The sequence below is a fragment of the Trichomycterus rosablanca genome, chromosome 9, assembly GCF_030014385.1.
Source record: "Trichomycterus rosablanca isolate fTriRos1 chromosome 9, fTriRos1.hap1, whole genome shotgun sequence".
Lineage (NCBI taxonomy): Eukaryota > Metazoa > Chordata > Actinopteri > Siluriformes > Trichomycteridae > Trichomycterus > Trichomycterus rosablanca.
This window is the reverse complement of record NC_085996.1, coordinates 7,122,681-7,147,905: the sequence shown is the minus strand read 5'-3', so window position 1 is coordinate 7,147,905 and position 25,225 is coordinate 7,122,681. Positions and strand designations below refer to the sequence as shown.

At 39.2% G+C, this 25,225-nt stretch overlaps 6 protein-coding genes across 6 annotated transcripts; 5 read left to right on the top strand and 1 right to left on the bottom strand.

Annotated features, from left to right (window-relative positions):
* Window positions 1–728: 728 nt before the first annotated feature.
* Window positions 729–1,763, top strand: LOC134319827 (trace amine-associated receptor 1-like). The gene has a single exon (XM_063001079.1). The coding sequence runs from the start codon at window positions 729–731 to the stop codon at window positions 1,761–1,763; it is 1,035 nt and encodes a 344-aa protein (XP_062857149.1).
* Window positions 1,764–3,950: 2,187 nt separating this feature from the next.
* LOC134319826 (trace amine-associated receptor 1-like) lies at window positions 3,951–4,982 on the top strand. Its single transcript, XM_063001078.1, has one exon. It carries the CDS (start codon window positions 3,951–3,953, stop codon window positions 4,980–4,982), a length of 1,032 nt encoding a protein of 343 aa, XP_062857148.1.
* Window positions 4,983–7,718: 2,736 nt separating this feature from the next.
* On the top strand, window positions 7,719–8,750 carry LOC134319824 (trace amine-associated receptor 1-like). Its single transcript, XM_063001077.1, has one exon. It carries the CDS (start codon window positions 7,719–7,721, stop codon window positions 8,748–8,750), a length of 1,032 nt encoding a protein of 343 aa, XP_062857147.1.
* Window positions 8,751–12,167: 3,417 nt separating this feature from the next.
* On the top strand, window positions 12,168–13,199 carry LOC134319823 (trace amine-associated receptor 1-like). Its single transcript, XM_063001076.1, has one exon. It carries the CDS (start codon window positions 12,168–12,170, stop codon window positions 13,197–13,199), a length of 1,032 nt encoding a protein of 343 aa, XP_062857146.1.
* Window positions 13,200–16,433: 3,234 nt separating this feature from the next.
* On the bottom strand, window positions 16,434–17,423 carry taar11 (trace amine-associated receptor 11). The gene has a single exon (XM_063001075.1). The coding sequence runs from the start codon at window positions 17,421–17,423 to the stop codon at window positions 16,434–16,436; it is 990 nt and encodes a 329-aa protein (XP_062857145.1).
* A 4,229-nt stretch (window positions 17,424–21,652) lies between these two features.
* On the top strand, window positions 21,653–22,690 carry taar1b (trace amine associated receptor 1b). The gene has a single exon (XM_063001074.1). The coding sequence runs from the start codon at window positions 21,653–21,655 to the stop codon at window positions 22,688–22,690; it is 1,038 nt and encodes a 345-aa protein (XP_062857144.1).
* The last annotated feature ends 2,535 nt before the right edge of the window (window positions 22,691–25,225 follow it).

The following is a 25,225-nucleotide window of genomic DNA, read 5'->3' as shown; positions in this document are numbered from 1 at the left end:
CATTTCATCTTATTTGATTATAAATAAATACGTCTCTTTTTTATTGTTATTTATTTGCTGTTGTTTGTGGATTGTATGTAAATTTTTACTGTTTTGCATTCATAATTAGTTATAATCATTGATTTAATTATGTAATGTAATTAATGTAATTTAATTATTGTAATTAGTTATTATTATTATTGTAATTGGTTTATACGTTGATATGTAGAATGCAGTTGTTTATAGACATTGTTTTTTTTTTTTTTTTTTTTTTACAAATTTTACCACTTCAATCTCTTTTTTAATGTGAAAACACTCTCTGTTGGTAACAGATTGATTTAGTGAGTAAGAAGTGAGTAAGAAGTGAGTGGATGTAACATCTCATAAAGCAGCTCTGTTCCCTGCAGGCTAAATACATTTCTGCTGCCGTCTGGTGGTTAGGAGTGGAATTGCATGAGATTCTGCATTATTCTACCCCACACCTCACCTGCTTTTTCAGTGGTAAATGGCTGAATCTACTTTATTAACTTCATGCCATTAAAACATCCATGATCTCAGAATTGCTAAAATATTTTATATTATATTTTATAAAGGTTAATATATACAAGCTGCCATAAAACCATTTTCACGTTTTCTGCTCAACCCTGATTGTCAATAGATGTTTTATGTTGTATTTGATGAAAAGTGGAATCTCATATTTTGTTGTGATTATGTCTTTGTGATCTGATTTACAGAAATATCTTCAGTACATGGACTTGAACCTGGAAATGAACTCGACCCATATTCTGATGAAACTCGACCCTCTGTGCTATGAATCTGTGAACGGATCCTGTCCTAAATTTACATACCCTCTTCTCCTCCGAGTCCCACTCTATGTGTTTTTCGGCATAGTGGTGATTCTAACAGTGTTCGGAAATGTATGTGTTATTCTCGCTATTATTCATTTTAAGCAGTTGCACATGCCGACCAATTACCTGGTGCTGTCTCTGGCGGTGACAGATTTGCTTTTGGGAGGGTTCGTCATGCCCCCCAGTATGGTACGCTCGGTAGAGACCTGCTGGTATTTGGGAAAATTATTTTGTAAAATCCACAGCAGTGTTGATATCACACTGTGTACCGCGTCTATTCTAAACCTGTGTTTTATTTCCATCGATCGATATTACGCTGTGTGCCAGCCTTTACTGTACCAGACTATAATCACACCCTCCATCACACTAATCATGATTTCAATCTGCTGGACTGTTTCGTTTGCTGTCGGATTTGGAATTATTTTCCTCCAGCTCAACATTTTAGGCATCGAGGATTTTTATCATGAAAACATTGAATGTGAAGGGGGGTGTGTTTTGTTTCAGAGTGCCGCTTCGAGCACGGCCTCGTCTCTGCTGTCCTTCTACTTCCCGGGTATTATAATGCTCAGCGTTTACACCAAAATATTCCGCGTGGCACAGAAACAGGCCAAATCCATCCAAGGGTCAAAGCACAAAATGCAAGCTACAATAAGCAAAGAGGAAAGGAAGGCGACTAAAACTCTGGCAGTGATTATGGGAGTGTTTTTATCTTTGTGGACACCGTTTTTCATGTGCAACGTAATCGATCCATTTATCGGTTATTTAATCCCTCCAATTTTGTTTGATATGCTGGTCTGGGTTGGATATTTAAATTCCACCTTCAATCCGATTGTTTATGCTTTTTTCTATAAGTGGTTTAGAAAAGCGCTGTGGATGATTATGTCTGGGAAGATATTTCAACCAGGGTCTTCAAGAATAAATCTATTTTCACACTGAACTTGATTTTTTTTTTTATCAGTTTGATTATCCAGAAAATGTCAATTAAAACATTCCAAACACATTAAATTTGTGAATGTTTATTACTAACGTTAGCACATAGTGTATCCCAGCACATGCAAATCAAATAATCACACAAATGGTTACATGAAATTAAGAGAAATTCCATTTCACTTATGGGAGAAGTGCAAAAACCAGCATTTGTTAAGGCATGGTGGGCAAGGCATCAGTGCCCACAGCAAATATATAAAAATACTATTTTTGCAGAGTCTTATATTGGTATTTTGGAGAGACGTATGCTGCCATTAAGACAACATACCAGGAACTGCAGCAGGACAATGCCAGGCCTATTTCTGTATGAGTTACAACAGTGTGGTGGGTAGCACTGTCGCCTCACAGCAAGAAGGTCCTGGGTTCGATTCCCAGGTGGAGCGTTCCAGGTCCTTTCTGTGTGAAGTTTGCCTGTTCTTCCCGTGTCTGTGTGGGTTTTCTCGGGAAGTTTCAGTTCCCTCCCACAGTCCAGATGTGCAAGTGAGGTGAACTAGAGATACAAAATTGTCCATGACTGTGTTTGACATTAAACTTGTGAACTGATGAATCTTGTGTAATGAGTAACTACCGTTTCTGTCATGAATGTAACCAAAATGTAAAACAAGACGTTAAAAATCCAAATAAAATAAAAATAAACAACATTGTGTCATCAAAGACATAGAGTGTGTGTGATTGATTGGCCTGTCTGCAGTCCAGATCTGTCTTCAATTAAAAATACATGGCGCATCATGAAAAAAAATAAAAGATGATGTGACTCCATGCCTGTGTACTAAGTTTTTTGAGTATGCCACAGGAATCTATTTCAAAATGTGTTTATATTTATCTAAAATAATTATGTCTGTGATTGAAAGCACTAAAAGTCTTCTCTTTGTCCTTTTGTCTCCTAAATAAAGGTTCAGGTAAATTATCAAATTATAGGTTTTAGTTTTTATTGCGTTTTTAGGAAGTGTCCCAACTTATCCGGAAATGGGGTTTGTATCTCTGCAGAAGTGGGAGAACAGAAAGATCACATCATGGACAGGACGCCCCTCTATCAGTGTGTACAACAACCACTTGACCAGCCAAACCACCTATTGGCTTTAGTGACACCATTCAAAATATTAAACAGTTTTATAGTCCTGCCTTGAAGGATGGTGGTGGTTAAAAAGTCCTTTGCAACAAATCTTTTGAAACAAATCTCTTTTTTTAGACATAATTACTGATATTATGAAAGCTGGATGAGGTATCACATCCTCACTGCTCCTGGTTTGTTCATCATGCATCATGCAACAAGATAAAATTAACTACCTAGCTCTTTGAACCCTGTCTCAAATTCTTTTTTATATCTCACTTGTTTCTTCGTTCCTCGTTATCCATACATCTAGTGGTGGTCATCCATGATGTTAAATAATTGAATATCAGTACAGCTTCTACTACATGAGCAGTGAAAAACAAAAAGAGAGTAGTGAGGTCCCCCTGACATGCCGACAGCTCCAGTTGAATTATGGGATAGATTATCGGACCGCAGTGGGCCGTATTTGCATACTCAAAAATGGCTGCCCATGCAAGTACTTTTCGCTTTTTTAATGAACAATACGAATTCAGACACACAACCCGCTCTCGCATACACTTTTGCATACTGTTCAGTGTGGAAGTATGCGATTTCGGAGGCAGCACCGCTCTCCTCGGTTCAAAGGCTCACTAGTTGCCATGTTGCATTTTTCCACACACTTTAGGGTTTTGTTTCTGTCTGCCATGTCTCTGCGTTGCTTCTGTCTAGATTGTTTTGACTCTTTCAGGACAGAAGAGGAGGGGTGTCCATATACCAGACTGCTTTGGGATGCTTGGGGACTGATTTAATGAGCTGCTATTGGCTAGACTGAGGTATAAATTTTGCCTTCATGTGCTCTTTGGTTCTGTTGATCTATGGTGCGTGATAAGGTGAGATGAATGGAGACTGCACGAATGTAATTGTGGTACAGGATACATGATATCAACGACATTATTATATTTTTGTATAGTCTTATTAAGATGAGATTATTTGTTGATGTATTTAATGATTGAATTACTTTGGAACCTCGTTCACTGTTGGTTTTTCACTTTTTTGAAACATTCTCATGTTTTGTACAGATTAGACTGGAGGTGTGAATGCTGTAGATGGATAACACCATCGATCTGGAGACTCTGGAGACGCCTTCACTTTGTTTCAGCTCTTCTAACACGTCATGTCTGAAATTTGACCACCGTCTGGAAGTCCGAATTCTGCTCTACATCCTGTTCAGCGTCTCATCTCTGATCACAGTGATCGGAAACCTTCTGGTCATCGTGACGGTGCTTCATTTCAGGCAGTTACGCTCCCCCACCAATTATCTGATCGTATCTCTGGCCGTTGCTGATTTACTCGTAGGAGGACTTGTCATGCCGCCCAGCATGCTGCGCTCTGTAGAGACGTGCTGGTACCTGGGAAGCGTGTTTTGTAAGATCCACAGCAGTCTGGACGTCACCGTGTGCACGGCGTCCATCCTGAACCTGTGCATCATTTCTCTAGATCGATATTATGCCGTGTGCCACCCTCTTCTCTACCACAGTAAAATGACTCAAAAGACAATCACATACATGATCGTGATCTGCTGGGGCGTCTCCTTCACCATAGGGTTCGGAATGGTCTGTCTAGAACTTAATTTTTTGGAGGATGAAGAGGCTTATTATAACAGCTTTGCTTGTGATGGTGCATGTCTGGTTTTCCAGGCCAAAATCGGATCGGTTGTGTTTTCAATGTTTTGTTTTTACATTCCGGCTGTAATCATAATCTGTGTGTACGTGAAAATCCTCCACACAGCTCAGAAACAAGCCCGTGCCATCCAAAGCACTCAGGGCCTGACGAAGACGCTGGCGGAGAAAACAAACGTGAGCAAGTCAGAAAGGAAGGCGACAAAAACATTAGCAATAATCATGGGTGTTTTTCTGACCTCCTGGGTGCCATTTTTTGTGTGTAACTGTATAGATCCGTTTACGGGGTACTCCATTCCTCCGATTGTGTTTGACGTGTTTCTGTGGGTCGGATACTTCAATTCCACGTTTAATCCGATCGTCTACACGTTCTTCTACAGCTGGTTCAGACACGCTTTCAGAGTCATTCTATCTGGTGAAATATTCCGAGCTCATTCCTCACACACCAGATTGTTTTAACCTCTTCAATCGTCAAATATTTTCAACTAAAAATGCCTAAAACCATGAAACATTTGAAATCAGACAGGGCTGTTAGAGAGATGTTATTGAAAATGGGGAACTTTTACACTACACAGACATAATACAGTATATATTATAATATGGTATATATACACTATACAGACAAAATACAGTATATATTATGGTATATATACACTATACAGACATAATACAGTATATATTATAATATGGTAAATATACACTACATAATACACATACCATGAGCATGTTGGACATCACATTTCAGAACCATGCGCATTTATACTAAATTGCTTCCTCTATCTTTTGTAGATTTAACATTATCCACTCTTCCGGAAAGCTTTTCTACAAGACTTTGAAGAGTGTCTGTGGGAATTTGTGCCCATTCAATCATTACAGTATGTAAATCAAAGCCTAATTCATCCCAAAAGTGTTGAATTGGGTTGAGACCAGGGATCTGTGTTGAGTAACTGGAGCTCATTTTTACACAAATATTTAAACCACGTCTTTATAGAGCTTTCTTTGTGCTGGTCTGGGTTGGATATTTAAATTCCACCTTTAATCCGATTGTTTATGCTTTGTTCTATAAATGGTTCAGAAAAGCACTGTGGATGATTATGTCTGGGAAATATTCCAGCCAGGTTCTTCAAGAATAAACTATTTTCACACTGAATTATAAGTAAATATAAATTCTGTTCTGTATTATTTATTGTATTAATACTTTTTTTAATTAATTTGTGAACTGGAAATACAAAAATTGTCCAAGACTGTGTCTGACATTAAACTTGTGAACTGATGAATCTTGTGTGGTGAGTAACTACCGTTCCTGTCATGAATGTAACCAAAGTGTAAAACATGACATTAAAATCCTAATAAAATAAACAACAGTGTGTGTTCACTGGCCTGTCTGCAGTCCAGATCTGTTTTCCATTAAAATATATGGCACATCATGAAGAAAAATAAAAGATGATGTGACCCAGGGTTAAACATGCCTCTGTACCAAGTTTTTTGAGTGTGCCGCAGGGATCTATTTCTAAATTTGTTAATATTTAATAGAATTAAGTTTGTCATTGAAAAAACTGAACATCTTTGTCCTTTTGTCTGTTAAATAAAGGTTCAGGTGAATTAACAAATTACAGGCTTCAGTTTTTATTGCATTTTTAGAAAGTGTCCCAACTTATCTAGAAATGGGGTTTGTATCTCTGGAGAAGTGGGAGTAGAGAGGGATTGCATCATGAACAGGACCCCGCCCTCTATCAGTGCACACAACACTCACTAGACTAGCCAAACCATTTAGTGGCTTTAGTGACACCAGTCAAAATAGTAAACAGGCCTGGTCTTTTGGTAAAGTTTTATAGTCCTGCACTGAGGGATGGTGGTGGTGGGTTTGTTAAAAAGCAACAAAAACCTTTGTAGACATAATTAGCTATATTACGTGAGCTAGATGAGGTATCACATCCTTCCTGCTGCAGCAGTGACTCTTGTTTTGTTCATCATGCTTTATTAAAGAGGATAAAATGAACAACCTTGCATCCAATTTATTTTACATCTCACTCATTTCCTCGTTCTTTGTTATCCCTATCTTACAATCAATGTGCTTAAGACCTCTAGTGGTGGTCATCTATTATGTTAAATAATTGAATATCAGTACAACTACTACATGAGCAGTGAAAAATAAAACTAAGAGTAGTGTGGTCCTATTGGCATGCCAAGGCTCACTGTAAAAATCTGTACCCAGCCAGTGTTTATATCCACTTCCCATATGATGGAGGAATCATGTGACGAAGGAGTTGAGTATATCCAAACTGAGTAACAAAAATGGGACTTAAATTCTACATTCACTAATAACACTGTAATCCTACACAGACACACATCACTGTTTTGTCAATCACAGGGTGAATTAAATCTTATTAAAAGATCACACTGCCACATTATTTGACTCCAGGATTGGTATGAATGTTGAGTTGTGATATAAAATGTGAACTCTGTCTCCATGATTTAATGCTCACTAGTCGCCATGTTCCATTTTTCCAAACACTTCAGGGTTTTGTGACACAAAAGTTTCTCTCTGCCATGTCTCTGTGTTGCTTCTATATAAATTGTTTCAACTTTTTTAAGACAGGACAGGAGGGGCGTCCACATACCCAACTGCTTTGGGTTGCATGTATTTTTTGGTCTAACTATTGAACTTTGAGCACAGCGGCAAGCTGTATAAACAGAGTGTCAAAACTGTAAATTCGTGCAGGTTTCTAGATAATGCAGCCGTTAGGTAAACAGCACCGTCTCACTCCAAAATAAAAACACATTTGCAGCCTTTCTCCAGCCTCTTTTGCCAGCCTGATATAAAGAAAGTTTTTTTTATTATGAACTTCTGCTTTATGCACGTCATTTTGACTCTTTCAGGAGAGGAGGGGTGTCCATATACCCGATTGCTTTGGGATGCTTGGGGACTGGTTTGATTTGCTGCTATTGGCTAGACTGAGGTATAAATTTAGACTTCATGTGCTCCTTGGTTCTGTTGATCTATGGTGCGTGATAAGGTGAGATGAATGGAGACTGCATGAATAATATTTTTCTATAGTCTCATGAAGATGAGATTATTTGTTTATTGATTTAATGATTAAATGATATTGGAACCTCGTTCACTGTTGATTTGTTCAGTTTGTCAAAACGTTCTCATGTTTTGTACAGATTAGACTGGAGGTGTGAATGCTGTAGATGGATAACACCATCGATCTGGAGACTCTGGAGACGCCTTCACTTTGTTTCAGCTCTTCTAACACGTCATGTCTGAAATTTGACCACCGTCTGGAAGTCCGAATTCTGCTCTACATCCTGTTCAGCGTCTCATCTCTGATCACAGTGATCGGAAACCTTCTGGTCATCGTGACGGTGCTTCATTTCAGGCAGTTACGCTCTCCCACCAATTATCTGATCGTATCTCTGGCCGTTGCTGATCTGCTCGTAGGAGGACTTGTCATGCCGCCCAGCATGCTGCGCTCTGTAGAGACGTGCTGGTACCTGGGAAGCGTGTTTTGTAAGATCCACAGCAGTCTGGACGTCACCGTGTGCACGGCGTCCATCCTGAACCTGTGCATCATTTCTCTAGATCGATATTACGCCGTGTGCCACCCTCTTCTCTACCACAGTAAAATGACTCATAGAACAATCACGTACATGATCGTGATCAGCTGGGGCGTCTCCTTCACCATAGGGTTCGGAATGATTTTCCTAGAACTCAATATTTTGGGAAATGAAGAACTTTATTATAACAGCTTTGCTTGTGATGGTGCATGTCTGGTTTTCCAGGCCAAAATCGGATCGGTTGTGTTTTCAATGTTTTGCTTCTACATTCCGGCTGTAATCATAATCTGTGTGTACGTGAAAATCCTCCACACAGCTCAGAAACAAGCCCGTGCCATCCAAAGCACTCAGGGCCTGACGAAGACGCTGGTGGAGAAAACAAACATGAGCAAGTCGGAAAGGAAGGCGACGAAAACATTAGCAATAATCATGGGTGTTTTTCTGACCTCCTGGTTGCCATTTTTTGTCTGTAACTGTATAGATCCGTTTACTGGGTACTCCATTCCTCCAATTGTGTTTGACGTGTTTCTGTGGTTTGCATATTTTAATTCCACGTTTAATCCGATCGTCTATGCGTTCTTCTACAGCTGGTTCAGACACGCTTTCAGAGTCATTCTATCTGGTGAAATATTCCGAGCTCATTCCTCACACACCAGATTGTTTTAACCTCTTAAATCGTCAAATATTTTCAACTAAAAATGCCTAAAACCATGAAACATTTGAAATCAGACAGGGCTGTTAGAGAGATGTTATTAAAAATGTAAAGAAAAAAAAGACCGAAAATGTTTAAATGGTTAAAAATGGGGTACTTTTAAAAATGTGAGATTTCAGTGAGTATCAGGAGGTGTTTGAACCTGAACGTGGAGTTGATCCCTCAAAACCAACTTATTTATACAAATGATACAAAATATATTGCCAAAACAAATATACACTGTTTGGCCAAAAGTATGTGGACACAACTATGTGGTTCTAAATATTAAGCCACAAATTGACAAAGGCCTTTTCCTCTTTTAGTATAACTGTTCCCTTGTGCATGATGTGCCATCCGTAAGGACATGGTTTAGTTTGACAGTTGTGGTGCAGAGGAGCTCCAGTGGCCTGTACAGATCCCTGACCTCGACCCTCTTAAACACATTTGGGATAAATTGAAATACCTGCAGACCAGGCTTTTTAATTAAGTTAATTTGATTGAATGGGTACAAATATACACTATACAGACAAAATAAAATATATATTATAATATGGTATATATACACTATATAGACAAAAGTATATGTGACACCTGACCATGAGCTTGTTGGACATCATATTCCAGAACCATGTGCATTCATACTGAATCGCTCACTCTTTCTTTTAGCTTTAATATCATCCACTCTTCTGAGAAGCCTTTGTACTCGACTTTGGTGTGTGTCTGTGGGGATTCGTGCCCATTCGGTGAATACGAGTCTGTAAAATCCGACAATGATGTTGGAAAGGAAGGCCTGGCTGACAGTACAAGCTTAATTTATTGCAAAAGTTGGGACTAGGACAAATAGAGCTTTCTTTGTGCTCAGGGGCATAATCATGCTGAAGGAGAAAGGGGGATTCCCCAAACTGTTGTCATAATGTTAAAACATATAAAACTGTAATATTATAGTAATATTAATAAATTAAGAGCCTGTTGGAAGCACATTCACAGTTCTTTCAGTTATGTATTCCTGACCACTGTTTATTCATTATCATGTTCATTTGTTAATCCACACTGTAAATAACTTCAGTAATAATGATATTAAACATAATTGTTCATAAAGTAAACACATATTCAAGTTCATTTTTCATCAGTCAGCTGGTCCAGAATTGATCCCTTTATTATGCAGACTTATCTTATTTAATAAAAGAATGACCAGCAAAAACATCAGGTCAGGTATTTGATATCAGATAATAAAACCTGACATATTCAATACTGAACAGCAATGCTGAGATTTTTTTTTAAAATTATGATTCTGCAACATATTCAGTATTTAATTGCATAAGATAATTAAATCATTTACAGATAAAGCAAACAGTAGCAACTTCATTCCCCCGTCCTCCATCCTTCCCCAAAGGTTGTTTTTGCACTGTCCAAATATACTTACCTGTCAACTTACCTGTGCACCCTGGTGACCTCTGCTAGTTCTATGACACCCACGAGGGTCGAAAAGAGCTGCAGGCTGGTACACATCTTCTCCAACATGTGTGAAATCACCGGCTGCATGCAGTGGTGGGTTTAAAGTGGCAGCATATAGAGGACCACGCTGCTCTCTCTATAATCCTCAGCCGCTTGTGTTGGCATTTCAACCAGAGTTTGAAGAGTAGATGTTTCTGTTGCAGCAGCAAAATGGCTAAACCCCATCCAGCCTTCTCTCCCTCAGATACGGCCAAGTGTGTCTGTTAAAAATTATTATCTTTTAATGTAATCTTACTTCCTTTATTTTGGTATTTCATGTATTAATTCATAATTACAACTCACCTATCAAATTAATGCTATAAAAAATCTATAATACCCTTCATTGTCTGTTCTATCAGCACTTTTACCTATTTAGGGTCGTGGTGGGTCTGATTCATAGAGCAATAGGTAGGAAACACCCCGGACAGGTCGCCAGTCCATCACAGAGCAACCACACACACACACACACACACACACACAGGGCAATTTTAGTATGTTCAATTAACCTGACTGCATGTCTTTGGACTGTGTGAACAAACCAGAGCAAGTGGAAAAAATCCTCACAGACATGGGAAGAACATGCAAACTCCACATAGAAAGGACTGCTTCACCAGGGAATCGAACCCAGGACCTCAGTGCTACCCACTGAGCCAATGTTCAGCAAGCTATAATATAAAACCATTAAAAAAGGTAAGAGCGTCCAGGTGACGCAGCAATCTAATATTCTAGCCCACCAGTGGCGAGTCTATGAGCTGTTCTCAGGCAGAACTGGCCACATTTGCAAGTGCCAAAGGTCACCAGAGTGCACAGGGGAACTGAGTATGTCTAAACTGGGATGGAAAAATGTGATTAAAACAGGTAATCACTGGACTTAGTGGTACTTACAGTTGTTGACAGAGAAAAAGCCTGACAAGAATAAAGTGGCTACTCAACTTGAATTGTTTTTATTCTTTCATTTATATAGTTTTTATACTCGGTGTCACTTTACATCAATAAAATCATCAAAACAATTCAAAACAAATTCTAGGAAGAATTTAATTACTTATTTATTCATTTAGATTCACTAGCATGCAGGTACATGTACAAATGAATTCAATAGTTTACATACATTCATAAGGGTCAGATAAAATATATGGTCAAAAGTATGTGGACACCCGATTCTTAGCTTGTTGGGCATCCCATTATAAAATTATGGGTATTAATACAAAGTCAAACAAAACCAACCACATTGCATATGCTGGAATTCATAACAAAGGCGTTGTTTTAGATTATGGTGCTTTACATTGTCAATTTTGGGACAAAAGTTCTAAGACTGCTATGCTATGTAAACTTTTGGCCAAATTTGTTCTGCCATGTCTCTGTGTTGCTTCTATCTGAATTGTTTTGACTTTTTTAGGACAGGACAGGAGGGGTGTCCACATACCCGACTGCTTTGGGTTGCATGTATTTTTTGGTCTAACTATTGAACTTTGAGCACATTTGCAGTCTTTCTTAGCCTCTTTTGCCAGCCTGATTTGAAGATTTTTTTTTATCATGAACTTGTATTTTATGTTTGTTGTTTTCAGGACAGGAGGGGTGTCCACATACCTAATTGCTTTGGGATGCTTGGGGACTGGTCTGATGAGCTGCTATTGGCTAGACTGAGGTATAAATTTTGACTTCATGTGCTCTTTGGTTCTGTTGATCTATGGTGCGTGACAAGGTGAGATGAATGGAGACTGCACGAATGTAATTCTGGTGCAGGATACATGATATTAACAACATTATTATATTTTTCTGTAGTCTTATGAAGATGAGATTATTTGTTGATTGATGTATTTAATGATTGAATTACATTGGAACCTTGTTCACTGTTGGTTTGTTCAGATTAAGGTCCAGCTGAGGTGTGAATGCTGTAGATGGATAACACCATCGATCTGGAGACTCTGGAGACACCTTCACTTTGTTTCAGCTCTTCTAACACGTCATGTCTGAAGTTTGACCACCGTCTGGAAGTCCGCATTCTGCTCTACATCCTGTTCAGCGTCTCATCTCTGATCACAGTGATCGGAAACCTTCTGGTCATCGTGACGGTGCTTCATTTCAGGCAGTTACGCTCCCCCACCAATTATCTGATCGTATCTCTGGCCGTTGCTGATCTGCTCGTAGGAGGACTTGTCATGCCACCCAGCATGCTGCGCTCTGTAGAGACGTGCTGGTACCTGGGACACGTGTTTTGTAAGATCCACAGCAGTCTGGACGTCACCGTGTGCACGGCGTCCATCCTGAACCTGTGCATCATTTCTCTAGATCGATATTACGCCGTGTGCCACCCTCTTCTCTACCACAGTAAAATGACTCATAGAACAATCACGTACATGATCGTGATCTGCTGGGGCGTCTCCTTCACCATAGGGTTCGGAATGATCTTCCTAGAACTTAATATTTTGGGAAATGAAGAAATTTATTTTAACAACTTTGCTTGTGATGGCGCATGTCTGGTTTTCCAGGCCGAAGTCGGAGCGGTTGTGTTTTCAATGTTTTGCTTCTACATTCCGGCTGTAATCATCATCTGTGTGTATGTGAAAATCCTCCACACAGCTCAGAAACAAGCCCGTGCCATCCAAAGCACTCAGGGCCTGACGAAGACGCTGGCGGAGAAAACAAACATGAGCAAGTCAGAAAGGAAGGCGACAAAAACGTTAGCAATAATCATGGGTGTTTTTCTGACCTCCTGGGTGCCGTTTTTTGTGTGTAACTGTATAGATCCGTTTACTGGGTACTCCATTCCTCCGATTGTGTTTGACGTGTTTCTGTGGGTCGGATACTTCAATTCCACGTTTAATCCGATCGTCTACACGTTCTTCTACAGCCGATTCAGACACGCTTTCAGAGTCATTCTATCTGGTGAAATATTCCGAGCTCATTCCTCACACACCAGATTGTTTTAACCTCTTCAATCATCAAATATTTTCAACTAAAAATGCCTAAAACCATGAAACATTTGAAATCAGACAGGGCTGTTAGAGAGATGTTATTAAAAATGCAAAAAAGACGGAAAATGTTTACAATGTAAAGGATGATTAAAAATGGGGCACTTTTAAATATGTAAGATTTCAGTGAATATCAGGTGTTTGAATCTCATTTCTCCTGAATGAACGTGGAGTTGATCTCTCACAACCATCTGAACTTATTTATACAAATGACACAAAATATATTGCCAAAAACAAATATACACTGTTTGGCTAACAGTATATGGACACAACTATGTGGTTCTTAATATTGAGTTTATGTGTTTCAGCCACAATTTGAGTAAGGCCTTTTCCTCTTTCACTGTTCCCTTGTGCATGTGCTTTATGTAAGGACATGGTTTGGTCTGAAAGAGCTCCAGTGGCTTGTACAGATCCCTTATCTCGACCCTCTTAAACACATTTTGGATAAATTAAAATGTTGATGCAGGCCAGGCCTTTCCATCTATCTCAGTGCTCAACTTCACTTAAGTTAATTTGATCAAATAGGTATGAATATACATTTTCAGCATTTAGCAGACGCTTTTATCCAAACTTACATTATACAGTCCAAGCAATTCAGTGTTAAGAGCCTTGCTAAAGGACCCAACATTGGCATCCTTGCAGTGGTGGGGTTCGAACCAGTGACCTTATACTTACTAGTCCACTACCTTAACCGCTAGACTACAACTGCCCTGAATATACACTATACAGACAAAATACAGTATATTTTATAATATGGTATATATAGAGACAAAAGTATATGGGGACGCCTGACCATGAGCTTGTTGGACATCATGAATTTCTCCCTCTTTCTTATGTAGCTTTTACATCATTAACTTCTCTGTGAAACCTTTGTACATGACTTTGGAGAGTTTCTATGGGGATTTGTGCCTATTCATTTATTAGAGTCTGTAAGATCGAAGCTTAATTCATCCCAAAAGTGTTGAATCGGGTTGAGACCAGGGCAGCTGTTAACCCACATCTTAATAGAGCTTTCTTTGTACTCAGGGGCATAATCATGCTGAAAGAGAAAGGGGGATTCCCCAGACTGTTGCCACAATATTAAAAACATATAAGACTATACCAATAAGATGTGTTCATTTATTTATTAGTGATTAAGAACCTATTGAAAGCACATTCACAATTATAAAGGTTTCTTCCAGTCATTTTTTCCTGACTGTTGTTTGTTCATTTTAACATTCATTTGTTGTTCCACACTGTAAATAACCGCAGTAATAATGCTATTTTAATGATATTAAACAATATTTATAATAATTGAATGTGCTGTTCAGATGAAAAAGGAACTTGAATATGTGTTTACTGTATAAACAGATAAATCAGATAAATCAGATAGTTCTGATCTGGACCGTTTTCATATGTGGTACTAAAATCTGACATGTAATCAATCCCGAACAGCCAGGCTGTGATTTTTTAAAAATTCCGTAAAATATTCAGTATTTAAATTCATACAATTTTACAGACTGAGCAAACAGCAGCAACTTCAGTCACTGAAGTTCCCAAGGTTTTTTTTGCGTTGTCCAAATTTGGATATACTTACCTGTGCACCCTGGTGACCTCTGCTGGTTGCATGACACCCTCGCGGGTCAAGAAGGGCTGCAGGCTGGTACACATCTTTTTCAATGTGTATGAAACCCCATTTAGCCCTCCCTCCTTCAGATATGGCCAACTGTGACTGTTTAGCTCCCCCAATATTTGAACCGGCTGAAGGTCTAAACTGCCGAGCCACGTGACCACCTGACAGCCACCACACTTAACCACAGTTAAAAATCATCAGTTTATCAATGTAATTTTTTAGTCTTTAAATTTGTTTTAGTTGATTTTACTTTGTAAAAAATCCAAATTATTAAAAGGTAAAGAGGCTAAAGTGTTTCCCCACACAGCAAATAATACACTGTACTGCTCTACATGATTAGATTTAATATTTAATTTTTAATATTTATTATTTAATATCTAGATCCTGTTAAAAATGGTCCTTTAATTTGGTATTTCATTTATTAATAAATAATTACAACTCACTTATCAAATCAAGCTAAATAAGATATAATTATTCACTGTCTGTTCTACCATCAAATTAACCTATTTAGGGTCGTGGTGGGTCTGATTCATTGAGCAAAAGGTAGGAAACACCGCAGACAGGTCGCCAGTCCATCACAGGGCATACACACTCACACACATTCACACTGAGGGCATGTTTTGTAGCTCCAGTTGACCTGACTGCATGATTTAGGACTGTGGGAGGAAACCGGAGCAACTGGAGGGAATACACACAGACAAGCGGAGGACATGCAAACTCCACACAGAAAGTTCAGCTCCATCTGGGAATCAACCCAGGACCTCAGTGCTACCCATTGAACCACCATGCAGCAAGCTATAATATTTAATAATTTTAAAAAGCTAGAAGCATTCAGGAGGCACAGCAATCTAATATTCTGGCCCATCACTGGCGATTGTTTGAGATGCCACTGGACTGGCTGGGCTGTTCTCAGGCCACATTATGAGGTCTAACAGCTTAAACCAGATTAGGTATAAACAGCCTTGCTGCTGCAAGTGCTCTCTGGTTGAAATGTGTGAGAGTAGTGTGGACCTCTAGTAATAAGGTGGGTCTGGTCAGCACAAGTCTCACACAAGTACCAAAGGTCACCAGAGTGCACAGGGGAACTGAGTATGTCCAAACTGGAATGGAAAAATGTGATTAAATTAGTTAATCACTGTATTTTGTGGTACTTACAGTTGTTGACAGAGAAAAGCCTGACAAGAATAAAGTGGCTACGCACAACGAATTGTTTTTATTCTTGCTTTTATTTTACATAGTTTTTATTTATTCATTCAGATTCACTAGCATGCAGGTTAATGTACAAATGAGATCAATAGTTTACATTCATAAGGGACAGGTACAATATATGGTCAAAAGTATGTGGACACCTGATCCTTAGCTTGTTGGACATCCCATTCTAAAATCATAGGCATTAATATGAAGTCAGACAAAACCCACCCCATCACATAGACTAGAATTCATATCAAAGGTGTTGTTTTAAATTAGGGTGCTTTACAGGCTACTGTTTTTAGAACTGTATGTAAACTTTTGACCAAATTTGCTCGAATAAATTCATGAATGTTGTGACGTATCATATACAGTATAATAGTGAGAGTTCATCACACCTGGATGAACAGTTTGGACAGCAGCACTTTGGCCGTTTCTCTGAACCATTTGTAGAAAAAGACGTAAATTAAAGGATTGAACGTGGCGTTGAGGTACGCCACCCACATCAGCCCTTCGTACAGAAGTGCACAGATTGTGTGGCCTACTAAAGGGTCGATGATGTTACACATGAAAAATGGCGTCCAGCAGAGAAGAAAGTTTCCAACAACGATAGTGAAGGTTTTAGTAGCTTTAAAGTCTTTAGCAGTTGATGGCGCGCTAGGATTCGCGTGGTTTGTGTTACTGTGGATGGCTTTAGTGTGTCTCTGCGCTATGAAAGAAATCCTTCCATAGATGATCATCATGACCGATACAGGGATGAAATAAAAAAACAGAGCATATTCCATTCCGATCTCCCTGGCATGCAAAGACAAACATCCTCCCACACAGGCTTTATTAGAACCACCCCGGATTACCACCTGCGGATCCGAAATGATGGTGGCAAACCCGAAAACGGAGGCCAAACCCCAACTAGAGCCGATCATCGCCACGAAGGTCTTGTTGGTCATTCGGTTGTGGTAATGCAGAGGGTAAAAGATGGCAACATATCGATCGACAGAAATGAACATCAGGTGCCACACAGTGGCGTTACACAGAATGATGTCAACAGTGGTGTGAAGGCAGCAGAACACATGTCCGAAATACCAGCAGGATTCGATGGAGCGCACCATGCTGAACGGCATCACAAACCCTCCCAACACCAACCCGGCCACAGACAGAGATAAAATCAGGTTGTTGGTTCCTGCCGAGAAGTGATTCTGGGAAAATGTGATGACAACAATGACCAGCAGGTTTCCAGTCACGGTTAGAACGATGATGGAGGTGAAGAGGAAGTAGAGAGAGAGGCGAAGGGCAAGCGGGGACGTGCTTCGAAGACATGACCCGTTTAGAGACTCGAAACACACGGCCACAGCCTCGGGGGATCCGGACAGACACAGGTTCATCTTTAGATAATCGGTTAAGGATTAGCACCTAAACAAGATAGAAAGGAAACAGTTTAGGGAAGGTCTCAAACATTCAGACTTTCCTCTCACCTCCTCTGAACTTCACTAAACAACAAACAACTGGACAAAAGTATTGAGACACATAAGCAAGAGCTTATTAAACAAATCATTTAAAAACCATTTATATTAACATTTATATTAAAATGCTCTCTTCTGGGAAGCCTTTTCTACAAGTGTGTGTGTGTGTGTGGGGGGGGGGGTTGTGTCAATTCAGTAAAAAAAGTCAGTACAGTCAGGATTAAAAAATACTGGTGAAATAATGCTGATTAATATAAAAGTCATATTTTCAAATCACAGAAATGCAATAGTTTGTGGTTTTCACCTAAAATCTGTTTGTTGTTGGATGTTTAACCTGTTGTAGAGAATAATGAATTTATCATTATTAATTGTGTGTATTGGATATATATATATATATATATAGCCGTCATTGTTTAAAATAGCAGGTAAGTTAACATTCACATGTAAAACATTTTGCTTGTACAGTTCCAACACCATGTCGTTTCTGATGGAAACCCATCTCCTCCATCTAAACAAATCCAGCACCTGAAAATTCACTTAATAATAAAAAACAATTAGGTGGTGAGAATGCATTTAAAAATAATAATAAAATACAATCCATATTTATTCTAATGTGAAACATGTATAATTCTACATCGAAAGGCATTGTGGGAGTTTTGTGTATAATGTTCTTACCTCAGAATAGTTTGATGCATTCTAATGAAACACAACTAACTTATATACACACACAGGAAAAATCTACGTCTCAGAAAACCAATCAAACTCAGGATTTATACTCATGTGACTGATACCGCACTTGATTGGTTTGTAGCTTAGTGCACATTTCCTTAAAGAATAAATTAGAGTCGCCAAAAGCAAATCTTAAACATTTATATGAAATAAATTTACTACAAATCTTGGTTTTGTTCTATTTTGAAACACTGCACCGATTACTGCAAGTTACATTCATGACAGGACAGGTTGTTACTCGATACACAAGATTCATCAGTTCACTATCAGTTTAATATCAAACACATGTCTTGGACAATTTTGTATCTCCAATTCTCCTCACTTGCACGTCTTTGGATCGTGGGAGGAAACCCACACAGACACGGGGAGAACATACAAACTCCACACAGAAAGGACCTGGACCGCCCCATCTGGAGATCGAACCCAGGACCTTCTTGCTGTGAGGTGACAGTGCTACCCACTGAGCCACTGTGCCCCCTTACAGTTACATTTATGCTTTTATCTGTTGATGCATGCTCAATAATCCAGGTACACAAATCCACAAAGTTGAATCAGTTCATCTGGACACAAGTTTGTTGTAGAGATACGTTTCGTCACTCAATCCGAATGACTTCTTCAGTCTGAAGAAGTCATCCGGATTGAGTGACGAAACGTATCTCTACAACAAACTTGTGTCCAGATGAACTGATTCAACTTTGTGGATTTATGCTTTTAGCAGAAGCTTTTATCTAAAGTGACTCCGAAAACAGACTGAAAACAATGCAAAGCAATTGAGAGTTAGGGCCTTGTTTAGGGGTCCAACAGTGGTGTACTCTGCAGTCAGTAGTGTAGTACCTTAACCCAGTGGTCCCCAACCACCAGGTCATTTATTGCCGGGCCGCACAAAAAGAATAAATAATTAGAGATTGCTACAAGAGCAATTACATTTCCTATACTCTTCAGGTGTTATTGTTCCCAATCACCACTAGGTGGGAGCAGCGTCTTGTTGCAGCAAAAAAAGCTCAGGATTCACACTGATTTTCGAATACGAATACGAATCCTTTATTGTCATTGCACATTGTACTAGTACACTGGCACAACTACAATGTGCAGTGACAATAAAGGATTCGATTTCCATTCTATAGTTATTCTATTTTAAATCCTCTCGCCCCCACTGGTCCGTAAAATTATATCTTCTACTGAAACCAGTCCGTGGTACAAAAAAGCTTGGGGACCGCTGCCTTAACCTCTGCGCTAATACTGAGTTTAGGTGTTTCTGCCACACCCACTGCTAACAGGAGTAAAAAATGTAATCAGAAAAATGAATGACATGCTTCAGCAAAGAACTAGGTGCATGAAGACAACCTTACTGAACATTTTTGGGATGAATTGGAATGTCGGATATGGGCCATGACTTCTCACCCAACATCTGTGCCTGACTACACAAATTCTCTTTTGACAGAATAGACACAAATTCATACAGACACACTCCAAAATCTTATTACCAGCCCGAAGCCCCAAGGTTTTAAAATAAGATTCCCAACAAACTCAGAGTCTGTGTCCACATACTTTTGGTCATATAGTATCAAAGCTCTGTTTATCAAAAAGCATTCTGTGCTATTTATTTACTGTGTAAATCAACCTGAGCAAATATTAACTAGTTGTCCACTGAGATTGGAAAAAAAAACTGTTAGCAACAGGGCACTAAAATAATCAGCATCAAAATAAATGGACAAAATAAAGATAAGAGTGTTTTGTTCCATCCATGTGTTTACTTTTAGAAACTTTATTAAAGCGAGCACTGTGACTTGGACCTCTGCTCATTCTGCTTGTAGCTATAATGATGAAGGTAATGCACTCGCTCGTACAGTGTAACACTTTATCCAGTCTATTGTGTGAGTCTCTGTCTTTGTTTTAAGTGTCAATATTGGACATCTGGGTCTCATTGTGCCGGTGTGTTTGCGTAGGTCATGACGGTGATTTTGCATACGAAAGATTGCTGGGTTTCAGAGATGTTGACGCTGTTTGGAAACAAGAGATATTAAAAGACCTTGTTTTTTTCGATCTCTTGAATGCCGGACTTCTCATCGAGAGGACAGTTTTCCACAAAAAGCATAAATGACACCCATGGGAGAAGACATTTTTGGGCCTCTTATGGACCTCTTTCTGACTCTGAAAAGGAAAAAATGTTTACTGATTCCCAGTAGAAACTGGTAAGTACTTTTTAGCTTTTTCTTCTCTTGTGGTAGACCATTATTGGGGGGGGTTCTGTGAATAATTTGTGTTTTTCCCAACAGAATGGACTCACCAGACATCCATGACCAGGTCAGTATTTAAAAGCTTGCATAAAAAGCTTGGATTCTTGGATTTGACCATGAAAACATGTTTTGGACTCTTTTTCTGACAGGACACACGGTAATCGACTATTTTCATCTTTCTGATTTCAAGATTGATGCAGAAAATCTGAAATTCCTTTGACCACGGATTGAATAATTGAATGTAAGTCTCTTTGGTGATGTTATTTATTGTATGTGCCATTGTTCTGTAAGTAACTGTTTGATTTTCTCTTAAATAACCGTGACAGATTATTTAAACCCACAATCTTCTTGTTTGGGCTCCAGACTTCAAGGTTAAATTAAATAATTATCTTTATTAAAACATTTTATATTTTAATTAGGAAGATTATAGAAGGTTTGCAAAGAATAGACACTTGACATTTTGATAACAAGCTTTCCAACAAGTCCATTTTTTAACACATACCAGACTTACAAAAATGGCTATAAGTATGTAGACATCTCTCCTGATCATTACATTCAGGTGTGTTTAGCCGAGCCTATTGCTAAAAGCATATGTCATTTTTGTCATCAGTACCTGACCTCTCAGCATTTAGTAGACGATTTTATTCAAAGCGACTTACAATTATCCGTGAATGCAATTTCAGCAACTGAGGCTTGAGAGCCTTGCTCAGGGGCCCAACAGCGGCGTCTTGGTGGTTATGAGGCTTGAACCGGCAACCTTTGGATTACTAGTCAAGTACCCTTACCTCTAAGATACTACTGCCCAGTACCTGACCTCACAAATGCTCTTTTGACTGAGTGGTCTCAAATTCCAAAAACACACACCATAATCTTGTTAGAAGTCTTCCCAGAAGAGTGGGGGCTGTTATAGCTGTGAGCGGTGGGTGAATACCTGCAGTGCAAAGAGGGCAGCCACACTGGGACCTGTAGTATGTAGCCCTTCATACCAGTACTTAGGCATTTCTACACCAGTGACACCAAAACCATTAAAACCTCCATCAAATAAGCAATCCTAACATCCCTGCAATTAACTTATATTTTCATTTTTAAATGTCATATTTGCAAAGGGTTTTATTGTCCAGCCTCTGCTGTATATGAACATTTCTGGGACATATTTCTTCTATTTTCACTCCCACAGGACGAACCATGGATATTTTTAGCCCATCTGACTTTACCCATGACTCTCTCCTCTGCTATGAATCTATTAATGGATCCTGCCGGAAGATTTCGAGACCCTTGGACATCCAGATTTCAATGTTTATTGGCATGGCCATAACAATCCTGGTGACTCTGACTGGAAATATACTGGTGATCGTTTCAATAGCGCACTTCAAACAGCTTCACACGCCAACCAACCATTTAATTCTGTCTCTGGCCATGTGTGACTTTACATTGGGCATTTTCGTGATGCCGCTAAGCTCCGTGCGATCTGTCTACGGTTGCTGGTACCTCACAAACTTCATGTGCAAGTTACACACAGGAATGGACATCATGCTGAGCACTGCATCCATATTCCACCTCTTGTGTGTATCGACTGAGCGTTTCTGCGCCGTGTGCAGCCCGTTGACGTACCGCTCTCGCTTCCGTTCAGCCACCGTGCTGTTTCTGGTCTCGGCTAGCTGGCTCATTCCCGGAGTCTTTGCCTACACCATGGTTTTTGGAGAACTAAACATCAGAGGCGATGAAGCTTTCTTTGACACCAATTTCCGCTGTGTAGGAGGTTGTCACGTCTTTTTCAGCCATGGATCAGCTGTGGTCACATCGATGGTTTCGTTTTTCATCCCAGGATTGATTATGTTTTTGATCTATGCCAGGATTTACATGGTCGCTAGAAGCCAAGCGAGGTCCATAAATGTTTTGGCCAATCAGCTCAGGATGCACCATCACAAACCCAGAATGTTTAGGTACCGAACCAGGAAAGGAACGATGACGATTGCCATTGTGGTTGGAGTTTTTCTCATCTGCTGGTCTCCGTTCTTCTTCTGCAACATCATTGACCCGTTTGTTGATTACAAAATATCACCTGCACTGATTGATGCCCTGGTCTGGTTTGGATATTTGAATTCTGCCCTAAATCCTTTCATTTATGCATTTCTGTACCCTTGGTTCAGGAAAGCTTTGAGGATCATCATCAGTGGACAAGTGTTTCACAGGAATAGCTGCAGAATTCAACTCTATTCATGACTGAAATCCTGAACGACTTCACAGAAAAGGCTGGTTACACGCTAGTGAACTGATTCATTTATTTGCTCAGCAGAAAACCAAGATCTGTTGAATATTGCTATAAAATCCTCACAAGCATGTCAGTTTACCCCATTTACTCCTAATGTAATTACTACTAATAGTCATATTCACTTGCTCTTAAGTCCGGTGCTACCAGTTTGGAAGAATGAGGGCAAACAGCAACCATATTTATTATACATAAAGGCACCACCGAGTCTGGACTCTAGAGCTTAGATATTTAGATAGCTGTGCCACCTGGGTGCCTGGCAACCATGCCCATAATTTTATGCCCATGGTTGCCTTATAGCCTACTGCACATTATCCAAATATGTATTTTATTTATTATTATTACTAATCGATGATCTGATTAATGCTTTAACCTTATATTGTTCAGTAAACAAATCCACCAGTCAGGTCTAAAGTCTGAGTGCACCAACAAGATCTGATTTCATTTCACCAGTTATCAAACATCAAAACAATACAGTCTGGCACCAGGAATGATCTTTCAAAGCTTCTACCAACAAATTACAGTATAATGAAGTAATTGTTCCTAACAAAGTGTCAACAACAACAGCAAAGGCATCAAAGCACAAAATCTTCAGTAACTGATCACTCGATGAATATCACAGTGGATCCAGAGCCTGTTCCGGAAACACACAGGACATACACTATACATACACCATATGGCAAAAAGTATGTCAACACATGAGTTGACCCCCTCCCCCTTTTAAATATTTTTAGAATTTGTGCCCATTTGTGTGACAAAAGAGCATTAGTGATGGCAGACACTAGATGGCAGACACAGATGTTGGTTAAGGTGGCCTGGCTTGTAATTAAGTTTCCAATTCATCCTAAAGGTGCTCAATAGGGTTGAGTTCAGGCCTCACCAAACCCATCAAATATGTCTTAAAAGATGTATGGACCTCGCTTTTAGGCCTTGCTCAAACTGCTGCATCAGAGTTAGAACTAAATTACTACATAATATAATCGATTTCCACATCTGTTAACAGGTGTGGCTGAAACACCTAAAGTCAATAACTGGGAGTAGCGTCTAAATACTTTTGGCCATATATTGTATAATCGAGCTGACAAAAATGTGTTTAGGGGTAATGCATTACAACATAAACCCCAAAGGGGCAGAAACATCAAAAATGCCTGAAATCAGCTTTAAAAATGTCCTTCATGCTGCTTTTATTTTGTCCCACTAAATGACATCAGTTGTGATGGATTGTAATAGATGGTCAAACACACATAGCTTTGGAAAAGTCACCAGACTGAATTTGGTCATTTACTGACATGTTCTACATTTGTTTAATTATTTACATATGTCCAATTTTAGATCTGGTGGCCAAACATGGCTTCCTGAATCCAGAAACAAACTGTTGTGCAAAAATTGACTGCATTAAAATACGTTTAGTAGTGGTAGAGTAGTATTACTGAAATTTAAGAATACACTTCAAATCCCAGAATGCATCAGCTGCATTTAATCTGCAGTTAATAAAGACTAAAAAGCTAAAATAAAAATATTTGTGAGAACAAAAAGAACATTATAAAGTTGCACGTTTTTATCCTGCATGTGCTTTAGCAGCAGCTCTGTATGTGTGACGGTGCTGCCCTCTTGTGGTGATCGAGTTATTGTACTAGTGAATTTTATTGCCCTCTGGTGGTGCATAAGCTCACTTTACATTGAAATTCATTTAGATAAATGGCCTGATAATGAACAGTTTAATTATAATTCTGGTCTTGAGTCACCAATATAAACATTTGAGCCTCCTCAACAGCATCCTCCTGTCGGATACTGACAATAATAAAGGTCTACATGAATCTTACACACAATGTGCATGAAAAATCACCTTTGTTTCTAATTGCAGGAAACATGCCAGGTAAAAGTGTGAATAAGTGTCAGTAAATTTAGTATAAACACTATGTGGCCAAAAGTATGTGGACACCAGATCATGAACTTGTTGGACATCCTATTTTAGAACCATGGGCAATAATTAACAGTTTTTCCTCCTCTCCACTTTTTTTGACAATAACAGTCTTTTGCTCATCTGTGGAAACAACAGCTTAAAAGCACTAACCAAAATGCCTGATTTGTTTAAATGGGCTTGAAGTCAGGGCTTTGTACTGCTCTGCTTTTGGAGTGTCTTTATATCAGCTTAATAAACAATGTTTTTACAGATCTTTACAAACAGTCCTCATAAAACAGGAAGAACTTTCCCTAAACGGTTGCCATAAAGTTTAAAGCATATCATATCAACCTCCTATTCGTTCTTACTACTGCAGATACTTCTGCCTATCCTGTCCTGCTTCTGCAGATACTTCTGTCTATCCTGTCCTGCTTCTAAAGATACTTCTGTCTATCCTGTCCTGCTTCTAAAGATACTTCTGCCTATCCTGTCCTGCTTCTGCAGATACTTCTATCTATCCTGTCCTGCTTCTAAAGATACTTCTGTCTATCCTGTCCTGCTTCTGCAGATACTTCTGTCTATCCTG

Excerpts from the sequence above, each read along its gene's own strand:
- LOC134319827 (XM_063001079.1), top strand. The coding sequence starts at position 729 with ATGGACTTGAACCTGGAAATGAACTCGACCCATATTCTGATGAAACTC.
- LOC134319826 (XM_063001078.1), top strand. The coding sequence starts at position 3,951 with ATGGATAACACCATCGATCTGGAGACTCTGGAGACGCCTTCACTTTGT.
- LOC134319824 (XM_063001077.1), top strand. The coding sequence starts at position 7,719 with ATGGATAACACCATCGATCTGGAGACTCTGGAGACGCCTTCACTTTGT.
- LOC134319823 (XM_063001076.1), top strand. The coding sequence starts at position 12,168 with ATGGATAACACCATCGATCTGGAGACTCTGGAGACACCTTCACTTTGT.
- taar11 (XM_063001075.1), bottom strand. The coding sequence starts at position 17,423 with ATGAACCTGTGTCTGTCCGGATCCCCCGAGGCTGTGGCCGTGTGTTTC.
- taar1b (XM_063001074.1), top strand. The coding sequence starts at position 21,653 with ATGGATATTTTTAGCCCATCTGACTTTACCCATGACTCTCTCCTCTGC.